Source organism: Fulmarus glacialis, unplaced genomic scaffold, assembly GCF_000690835.1.
Source record: "Fulmarus glacialis isolate BGI_N327 unplaced genomic scaffold, ASM69083v1 scaffold7101, whole genome shotgun sequence".
NCBI classification, from domain to species: Eukaryota; Metazoa; Chordata; class Aves; order Procellariiformes; family Procellariidae; genus Fulmarus; species Fulmarus glacialis.
In genome coordinates, this window is record NW_009193350.1 from 1,055 (window position 1) to 12,213 (window position 11,159).

Genomic DNA, 11,159 nt, shown 5'->3' on the forward strand with positions numbered 1-11,159 from the left:
GACATTACATCTCTGGAAGTATCCTTGTAAAAAATGTGACAACTATTGGTGGCTTACAGATAGAGGACTATAGAAATGTATTGGAATAAAGTGATGTGAAATCATTTTCCATGCACAATTCCAAGCTAAGGATTATTGAAGTATAATGATTAGAATGTTTTTCCTTGAAAGCATCTGCTAAAAGAGTTACTTTTTGGTTTTAATTTCTTATAGTCGAACAAGTCAACTTTCAGTCTCAACGCTATTGGAGATGTGTAAAGGCCAAGCAGGCGAGCTGGCAGTTGGGAGAGAAATACTTAAATCTGGTAATAATAATAGCTCTTCATATATAATTGAATTAGAATTCCAAGCAAATATACTGAAGTGTTTTAATATAGGATTTATCCAATAGCATGGCAAAGAGAACAGTATTTCTCTCAGCAGTTTGGGAAGGGGGGTAATTTGGGCACAGAATGTGTATTTCTGTATGATAAAGTTCTAATCTTTATTTAGATCAGAATTTAGATTGTGAACATATCTAACCCTTATTTTATCAACTTTTTTTTATAGGGTCCATTGGTATTGGTGGTGTTGATTATGTCTTAAATTGTATTCTCGGAACCCAAACCGAATCTAGCAACTGGCAAGCACTACTGGGGCGACTTTGTCTAATAGACAGACTTCTGTTGGAATTTCCTGGTGAATTTTATCCCCACATTGTCTGTGGAGATGTTTTACAGGCTGATACCATAGTAGACAGGTACTTGCTTACACTATATGACTATTACTTTTAGTCTTACTAGTTGATTTTGGTGTTGGTGATTTCGTCAAAAAAATAGTTGCTCTAATTCCTGTAAACAAATAGCATATATTTATATGCAAAAGTGCACTTACTTTATGGAGTAAATGGTTGCCTTTTTTAAAACTTCTGACCTGTGAATCAATTTTGAAGCACCAGTGCAGCAATAAGTCTCCTTTCTACTGCAGAACTGACAGCTAAATACATTCTCTTGAAATGGCTCTCTTGGCACTAGTTCACTAGAGCATATCAGTGTATAAAACACCTCTCTTCTTTTTTTAGGTATAAGAAACTTCTCTCCCTCTTAACTTTCGCATTGCAGTCAATTGACAATTCCCACTCAATGGTTGGTAAACTATCACGGAGAGTATTTTTGAGTGCTGCAAGAATGGTGGCAAGAGTGCCCCATGTTTTTGTAAAGCTGTTAGAAATGTTGAGTGTGACAAGCTCAACTCATTATGCAAGGATGCGTCGACGTCTGATGGCAATAGCAGATGAAATGGAAATTGCAGAAGCCATCCAGCTAGGCATGGAAGAAATGCACTCTGGGGAATGTCGACATGAAGACTTTTTGCAGCTACCTGTACCAGATAACTCTCCAGAAGCTACAGAAAGTAATACTCCTAACAATACTGTCCAGTTATCAGGGAAAAGTGGAAAAGGTTTAAGTGATAAAAAACTGAGTGCCAGTCCAGAGGACATTTCTGAGACGCTGGCTGGCCTTGCTGTGGGGGTTCCTGTTTCGTCAGTAACCACTGAGCAACCAAAGCCAGCCATTCAAACAAAAGGAAGACCCCACAGTCAGTGTTTGAACTCTTCTCCCTCATGCAGTCATTCCCAGTCACTCTTCCCAACGCTTCAGTCTCCTTCAAACCCATCTGTACCAGCTGGCACTGTAACAGATGTCTCTAAACTCAGACCTCAGGGATTCGTTCCCTGCAAAATCCCCTCACCTTCTCCTCAAACACAGCGGAAACTTTCTCTCCAGTTTCAGAGAAACTGTTCTGAAAATAAAGAACCAGAGAAACTTTCTCCAGTTTTTACCCAAGCCAGGCCATTGCCATCCAGTCACATACACAGGCCAAAGCCATCACGACCCACCCACAGTGATGTGAACAAGCAGGAAGAAACCTTAAAAAACTGTATGACACTTGACCTGAATGATATTTCACAGTGTGATGGCAATAGTAGTAGTAGTAGCAGTGCAGTTATACCAAGTGAAGAGACAGTGTTCACACCAGTAGATGAAAAATGTCGATTGGATGTTAATGCAGAGCTCAATTCCAGTATTGAGGACCTACTCGAGGCCTCCATGCCAACGAGTGATGGCACAGTTACATTCAAGTCTGAAGTTGCAGTTCTTTCTCCTGAGAGGGCAGAAAATGATGATACTTACAAAGATGATGTAAATCATAATAAAAAATGCAAGGAAAAGATGGAAGCTGAAGAGGAGGAAGCTTTAGCTATTGCTATGGCAATGTCAGCATCTCAAGATGCCCTGCCAGTAATTCCCCAACTACAGGTCGAAAATGGTGAAGATATCATAATCATTCAGCATATAGGAATTTAGCATAAGTCTCAATTGAGGTTCACTGAATTTATAAAGCAGTGCTATTACATTTCTAAAGTTATATAAAACACAAAGGTATGCAATACCCTCTCCTAGGAGTTGGAGTATAAACAGTCTGCCAGTTGAGGGTGCTAACAGAATCCTTCCATGGCTATTAACAAGTTTAGAGAAGGTATTTGGAAGAGAAACATCATGTCATGTACCAACCTTTAAAATGGCAGAGAAGGAAGTGTAAAAATGGGGCAATTAGGAAATAAGAACAAAGTTTTTAAGCAGGAGTAGAACTGTATTGAGTCTTAATGCTGCTTTACATTGAAGGCAATTGTACAAAACCAAACTAGTTTCTGAAAGAAAAAGCAGAGTTGGAAGAGATCTTGTCGGCACATCTTGAGAGAGATGTGAGATACTTTAGAAGTCAGAAAAAATATATTTGTTGGCAAATAGACAAAACCACAAGAAATAAGAATAGAGAAAGGAGTATTTTATCTGTGATCCTTTGCATGAGGCAACAACATGTGAAGTATAAAATGGGAGAAATAAATTAAGTAGAAAACAACGTGATTTTGATTGTGTTTACTGTAGGTGCTAACTAAAACCTTAACTAGACGTGAGATCAGGAATAGAAGAAAAGTCTTGCTCCTATTTATGTCCTTAAATCTTGCCTTTCACTTTCACCATAGAGGAGGCTCTTTGTTCTTACAGTAGGAGTATGTGGATTACAGAATACACTGGTGTTCTAGTCTCAGCTGAAACATGTATAACATGCAGTACAAAGAACTGTAAGGGAGAGGAGAGGCATATAAGCTTGGATATTTCATAACCTTCCAGAATGTCTACATTTTAGATGCGTGCTAGTAAACATGGAGTTGATTTGGAATTTAATTTGCAGACACCAGAAACCCTGCCTGGACATACCAAAGCAAAACACCATTACAGAGAAGATGCAGAATGGCTTAAAGGTCAGCAAATTGGTCTTGGAGCTTTCTCTTCCTGTTACCAAGCTCAAGATGTAGGAACAGGGACATTAATGGCTGTAAAACAGGTAAATACTTCAAATACTTCACTTTCTTGAATATATTGTGCTTGTTTTTTAATATTTCTTTGGAATATTAAATACAAAAGCTCTCTGCTCTCATAGACTTCTTGTGTTCCTTGCTTCCTCTGCTCCCTGTCATGTGTTTTCATGTAATACATAATAAAAAGTCTTTATGTACATGGTATTAACATAGTATTTTCTTTCTTTTTTCACTTCTCCTTAAAGTGAAAAAAATACTTTTTTTTATATGCCCATTTTCTTTCATAGTTCTTCAAATGCATTTTTACTTTTATTAAGTTCATAAATCAGTGGACAGAGTTAGGAATGGAGCCCTGATCTCTTGATTCCAGATCAATGCCTTATTTGCAAGGTAGCTATTAAAAGTAGTTTCCCCTTACTTGTCAAGATTTTTTTTTCCTAAAACAGTTTAAGTGGGGGAAACATAGTTTAATGCTTGTTTCCTCTGATGCAACAGACAACTTTGGGGCAAGTATTTTTAATATTTAAATTAATAGATACAGAAGTGTGACTGAGAAAAGAGGCCCAAATGCACATGCTTCTCTCAAGATTTTGAAGGTTCTAGATGTAAGTAAGTCTTTCACACTTAAAGTGCCTTAGGTCTGAATCAGTGATGCCAACATAGAGGGAATCTTAGTCTTAACATTTTCTTACTGATTCTGGAATGAACTTATCTATGGCATTGAGCAATTTGAAAACATTTAATGGGGCAGAGAATATCTGTCATCAGCTATTCCTCCTTTGAAACTCTCTGGCTTGTGAAAGAGTAGGACTGTCCATGTAGTCCTTGAGGCTCCTCCTGGAGAGATTATGATGATTCTGATGCCCAGGGGAAATTCTCTGCAGCATACCATTATTGCAGAATTAGTATGGGTCAGAGCTGGGGTTGGCTCCAGTTCCGTTACAGGACTTCTGATCTACTTCCCTCCTACTCCTATCAAATTTCTGGGATAAGAGGTTTAGTTATGAAACAGATAGTATGGTTAAACTGGTAAAAATATTACAAATAACACTGTCAGAATCCCATTTCAGGCCTCATCTTTCTTCCTTTTCTTCAACATCTGAAAAAAAAGTATTTTTTTCCTAGTTTAAGCAGAGGAGAGTGAAGAGGGAAGTTTCCCTACTCCATACTTGGAGATATTTTTGTTGGTATTTCCCTAGAAGATCACTCTTTATTTTCTATGACTGTCTCACATGGAGATACGTTCTCAGCTGAGATAAAAGAATACTTGCTATTTCCAGATGGTGAAAAGGGATAGAAAACCATCCATTCTTGTTACTATACTGAAAGCGGGGTTACAGGACTGGTAATTATGTAAGGTAAGTCTGAGTATTATATTTCAAAACAGGTGACATATGTCAGGAACACATCATCTGAGCAAGAAGAGGTAGTTGAAGCACTGAGAGAAGAAATAAGGATGATGAGTCATCTGAACCATCCTAACATTATTCGGATGTTGGGTGCCACATGTGAGAAGAGCAACTATAACCTCTTTATTGAATGGATGGCAGGTAAGCAACTACTATGTCAAAGAAGGTGAAAATATCAGTTGAGTCTTGAACTATGTAGTTTCATGCTGCATTTTGCATCACTTCAGTTTGCAAATTTGTATTTTCATTGCTGTTGGTAACCAGTATAAAGGTCTACTGTAAGTTTGGGGTTCCCCCTCCCTCCCGCCCCCCAACCAGTTTAACAGTTTAAGTGGTCGTAGCAATATTCTTACTGGTGCATCCTTTTTTTGATTTGGAATTTTCCATACCTAATCTGTCATACGGTTAAAGCAGTTGAAAGCCCTGAACAAAAATTCTACTACTTTTTCCTCAATTTCTGAATCTAAACGAGGAGTTAGAAACTTTGAGAGACAGGCACTTCAGCTGGAAATACATCACTGTTGCATTTTCAGTGTACTTGTGTAACTTTAAGTTATTATTAAAAATAACTTTCTAGCAAAGTTTGGCATACCTGTCGCTTGTTTTTGTCCCAAGCATTTTCATAAAAATTGTGTGAAGTGACATGCAAAGGCATTTAAGAACTTAAAGTAAATTTCTAATAGTAGGTAGTAAGGAGAATGCTTCAGGAAAAACATGTTCAAATCTTAAATATATTAAGTGGTAATTTAGTAACAAATAGTGAAATCTTTTCATTATTGTATAGAGCAGGGGCAAGAAGGTCTATATACTTTTTTCAAGAAGGAGCTTTATTAATTTTATAAATGGGATTATATGTTGTTGTCATCCAGTTACCAAGATTTGGTGTTCTGTACATCCTTATTTCATATTAAAGAAAGCATTCCACCTTAACTTACGTTCTTTGGCAGAAACCACTTAGGAATACCAGAGTGCTAACAAGCAAAGCCCAAGTATGTGTTATTACAAGCAGTAGTGCAGTAAATATTTTCTCAAAACTAAGGATGTTTAACTTTTTTAAGTATAATTTTTCTGAAATAATATTACTTAGATAATGAAATGTCAGGAATTGTCTTTACATATATTAGAATATTAGAATAGTTATATTAGAATAGTTTGAGAGGCACAATGGAAATCCAAAATCGTGAGGATCTGTGTAACAACTTTGGAAAATAGAAGAAGATACTGCTTTTCTTTGCTTATCTACTTGCTTCTGTATATTGGTATTTGGATGGTAACAAAGGTAAATTAAGATCCTCAGAGGGAACGCTTGCTGGAGGTTGAACGTATCTGTTGCCCCAAAGAAAGCTAGTATTCTGCTGCTTAAACGTTAATGCAAAATGTGGATAAATGGATGTAGTTTTTTATCAGCAACAGTACTTTGTACATTCTTTTAAGGAAGTATAAAATTATTAGGAAGCATGAAGACTTATGTCTTTAACGTGTACAGTTCCAGGTAGAAAGCAATTAGGTAACCAAGTATATTACTTTCTACCTATGAAACTTTTAAATGTTTTTTTTGGGGGAGAAATCTAGTTATAAATTAGGAATACCAATATCAAGTTCCAATTTTAGGAGGCAGTGCTGCATTCTACTAATACAAAATATAAGTGTTGATAAAACGTATTTTTTTTTTTACCTTCTAGGGGGTTCAGTTGCTCATTTGTTAAGTAAATATGGAGCCTTCAAAGAATCGGTTATTATTAATTACACAGAACAACTGTTACGTGGTCTTTCTTACCTCCATGAGAATCAGATAATCCATAGAGATGTTAAAGGTGAGAATTACTAAGAATGTCTTTTAAAAAGGAATATTCAGAAAGCAGCATCTATTTTGGCTTGAGACCTATTGCTTCTCTCAGATACCATCTCAAGAGTGGTATTTCTGGTGGGCTTATCTGATCATTCTTAAGAACCTTTAATTACTGAAATTAATGAGAATGTTCATAGCATGCTTGGGGATATTTGCTACCCATACCAATAGTTTAGAAAAATTGGTTTTCTCAATTTGTTCAAACAAAATAGGAAGTTGCCATACAGCTTTAAAGATTGCTAGTTAAATTAATGTAAATGCTTACACTGAAATGATAGTAAAATTTGTGAACAAGCCAAGATAAAGAGGTGAGGTTTCTAATGTATAGGAATATTGTGATGAGTTTTCCTCCTTCATTGAACATAATTGAACATAAATACAGTTGTACTGTGTTTGAGCAAAATATGGACTTTATTGGGAAATACCAGTCTTTCTAAACTTTTCCCTTCAATGTCACTATAGCTGTCCATGAACTGGAGAGAGATCCAGATAAGCAGCAACATAGCGATAGTAAACATTTGTCTTTAATATTTCTTCTTAAAATAGGAAAACCTTCAATTGCTCTGTAAAGTCCACATTTTTGAATGAAATGGATGAAATAAGTTTAAATTTCACAGGGAGCTGCAGGCAATGAAAATCTCTAGGCTTTTAGGTCACTATTTTCCTTTAGTATTCTATCTCCAGGCATTGTTCCAGAATCCTGTGTTTGCCCTAGTTTTGAAAGTTTGATTCGTTCTCTAAATCTCTTGGACAGCCTCAAGCTGTGTGCAGTGTCGATCAGGCATAACAGAAAAGTGACATTATTAGACTTTGTCCTTCATTTTTAGGTTCCGTTGATATTGGGGGTGGGGAAAGTCAACCTATGTATAGTTTTGAAATGGAGGGAGGAAGAGTGTCTGTTCATCCTTTTGCCTTTAATAGAAAGCCAACTAGCAGTATTTTTATTATGCTGTTGACAGGTGCCAATTTGCTAATTGACAGCACAGGTCATAGATTAAGAATTGCTGATTTTGGAGCTGCAGCCAGGTTGGCATCAAAAGGAACTGGTGCTGGGGAGTTTCAGGGACAGTTGTTGGGAACTATTGCATTTATGGCACCGGAGGTAAGAAACCAGTTTTGGAAGTTACTTCAAAAAGTTTGTTTGAACTCTTTAAGCTAATTCATACAGCCAAATAACAGAAAATTGCTGTAAATGCTTCAAATATGTTTTAAATGTACTTGTTCTAAAGAATAGGAATGATTCCAGCATGGCAATAATGACATTTCTTTCTCTCTGTCAAGGCTGTTTTAAGTAGTTTGTTACAAGATATATCTATCATAAGTGTTGTTACTAAAGCCCAAATGACCATTTGGTCAAAAGGTGACTATTGCAAGGTATTTTGCTTTGCCCCTTGATCAGGCATTTTATTTACTAGCTCTCTACAACTGTATAAATCTTATGGCATTTTACATCACTGATCACTCTCTCGATCTGAAATGTTAATCAGAGTGCATTTGGTTGATGGTATTTTTTTTGCATCTAAATTACTTAGAGTTAAGAGACTTTGAAGGGGATAATCTGAGCTTTGGTCTGTCTGTTCAGGTTCTGAGAGGTCAGCAATATGGTAGGAGCTGTGATGTGTGGAGCGTTGGCTGTGTTGTAATAGAAATGGCTTGTGCTAAACCTCCCTGGAATGCAGAGAAACACTCCAATCATCTTGCTCTGATATTTAAGGTGAGGTATTTTGTTGCTACCAATATGCTACAAAAGACGCTGACTAATTTCATATACAGCAATGTGAATTTTAGAAAAGTATACAAGTAGTAGGGGTTGTTGCAATACCTCTTCTTTATATTGGAACTGTTAGTACAAAATCAGTACTGATATGAACATAGTCATACTTGTTTGTTCAAAAAAAAAAAAGGCTACCAAAACAACAATGCAAAACAACAGTGCAAAAAAAGCTCTGTTCTAAGATACAAATATATGGTGTAACGGGCTAAAAAAAATTTGGGAATACAGTTGATCTTGACTCTAAGCAGAAGAGTCAAGGATTTGAACTCTTTCTTACAATCCTGTAAAATATGGGAGGAAAAGAAGTTTTTCTACCATACAACATTTATGTGTGTATTCATATTTAATAGTTGGTAAAAACCTGATGTTCCATGTTCAGATTTTGCTGAAAGGTATTTACCATTATGCCATGCTATATATGAATATTGCCCCCTCCTTTTCTAGGTCATCCATTCTGGCATTCATGTTTCTTACTAAAATCAATTAGGTATATTTAATTCTAAAAGTCTAGTTGAACTGTAGGCATGAATGAAGAAAATATTGCCACAAGTGAAGAAAGTGATTATTAGCATTTTCACTAGCATGAGTGAAGAAAGTGTTTCCGCAAAACAGAACTAACACAGCAGTATTCAAATATGTTCGAATTAAATACAAATCACTTGTGATGAGATGTATTGTCTTGGTTCTGTGTCTGTGTGAATCTGGTGGTGCCACTCCAGTGTTCTCATCTTACTTAATTTGATCTAGAGAAGATCAAAATTAAATTGCCTTTTGGAGTGGTAGCAGAAATACAGTAAAGACGATGCAAGAGAGCATACCGAGTTTAACATACCATAATGTAACGTCGCTCAGCTTAATATATCTCCACGTTGGCTTATGCCAGTTAACAGTGATGGCAACTAGTAGACTAAAGAATACCTGTATGTATGGCATAAGAGCTTTTCTTACGGCCTGCTCAGCAGGTGGTCACTGCAGAATCTTGCTGTAAGAAGGAAATTTAGAGAAAAGTGCAAGGAGAGAGGCAAACTGTGAAAGGTAATACGCATAAAGGCAACTTAACACCCATTTTATGAAATGGAAGCAGTAATGTAATCTTCAAACTGCAGTACGAAATATGCTAAGTGGAGAAAAGCTCCTAAATATAACTTGTCAGCTGAAAATGATCAGCTTGTGGAAGGTTTTTGGGGTAGGAGAGGAGGCTTAAGAATCACTGACTTCTAAAAAGTTACTTTTCCTTTGTTCAGATTGCTAGTGCAACTACTGCTCCATCAATCCCTACACATCTGTCTCCTGGCTTGAAAGATGTGACTCTTCGTTGTTTAGAACTTCAACCTCAGGACAGACCCCCATCAAGGGAGCTGCTGAAGCATCCAGTGTTCCGTACTACATGGTAGCTACTTATGTATAAGGCTGATATACTGAAGAAGATGCTACTGAATATAAAATAACTGTTTTGCAGTGCAGTTAAGCACAGCGAATTGTATTATTCTGCTGGCCTTAATGATAGATACGTCAAGGACGTGAGGCCAGTGGAGGACCTTACCTAAGTATGTGATTGACAAATCGAGATCTTTACCTAAGCTCAGTATGCAACATTTCACAACTTGTGCAGAGATTTGTAAACTGTGCCTTTTCAAACATCTGGCTCTATGTGAACACAAAAGCATTTTTCCTTAAATCTGCATGATTATTTAGCAGACAAGTGATTTATATTTTACTTGGAGCACTTTTTCAGCAATATTAGCAGCTGAGGGGCTCAGGATCTATTTTAATACAGCAATCACTGTTCCATTTCACATCATGTAGATGTAAGCAGAGGGTTCTACAATTAGCCAGTTTTCAGCACTAGTTAAAAGGAAGTTCTATATCTGTCCCTTTTAATTATACAAAGTTCTCTGAGTAACAAATCCAAACAGTGATGGATACTTTAAAAAAACATTTTGCCTTCCTTAAAGTAAGAGCAGGCAGTTGTGGTTCACTGTGCATTTACTGCTGGCCATGTAATTTCTTTTGAAATTAAAGTTTGTTTTAATTGTATTTTTAACTTTCAAGGAAAGGTGATCTTTTTAAATAGTCTTTAGAAAAAGATGCAATCTGTGTCATGGAACATTGTGCTGACACAAGAGTTTTAAAACCAGATTTGCTGGAAATCTGGAAAAATATAAAATGCCACCTTCAACAAGGCAGTGTTGAAGGCTCTGATAGTATAGGTTATTTAAAAAACAAAACAGAAAAAACAAGATTGTTATGCATAAAACAACTTAGTCTGAATCATGCTAAAAGTTGTTGAGCCTTCTTTTCATATAGCAGTTTCTTCTGGCAAATCATGTAGAGAAGTTTCATGTCAAAGGCCCAAACCCAGCTCCCATTAAAGTTTATGGGAGACTTTGTCCTGTACTTCAGTGGGAGCAGGTGCCAACTATGAGCAAATCTCATTATTTGTGTAACAAAACTGAGGTCATGTTCTCTACTGATAACAAGTTTTACCTGCTGTTTTCCTTCTGCCATACATCATCTATTTACTGTAGCCATTAGTGATAATTTAATTTGAAAATGTTAAAAATATTACCGTAAGAAAGGTATTTATTTTAACAAGAAACAAACTTGGACTTGAAAAGCAAGATAAAGTAAAATGTGAAGAAAAGCTTCACCTGTAGTGCAAAACTTGTATTTTTTTAGCAGGTGTGTTTTTTTTAAAACAGGTTTTTAAAATAATTTTAAAGGCAGGTTTTTAGACTCTGATGCATGTAATTCTGAAGGAAA

The 11,159-nt window shown here is 36.3% G+C and overlaps 1 protein-coding gene across 1 annotated transcript; it reads left to right on the forward strand.

Annotated features, from left to right (window-relative positions):
• Positions 1-213: 213 nt before the first annotated feature.
• On the forward strand, positions 214-10,228 carry MAP3K1 (mitogen-activated protein kinase kinase kinase 1, E3 ubiquitin protein ligase; the record flags this gene model as incomplete). Its single annotated transcript, XM_009587409.1, has 9 exons — positions 214-305; positions 550-739; positions 1,061-2,335; positions 3,234-3,390; positions 4,752-4,914; positions 6,456-6,587; positions 7,582-7,724; positions 8,205-8,336; positions 9,641-10,228. Coding segments are annotated over 9 exons (2,434 nt in total), but the record flags the coding sequence as incomplete, so codon positions are not given.
• Positions 10,229-11,159: the final 931 nt, after the last annotated feature.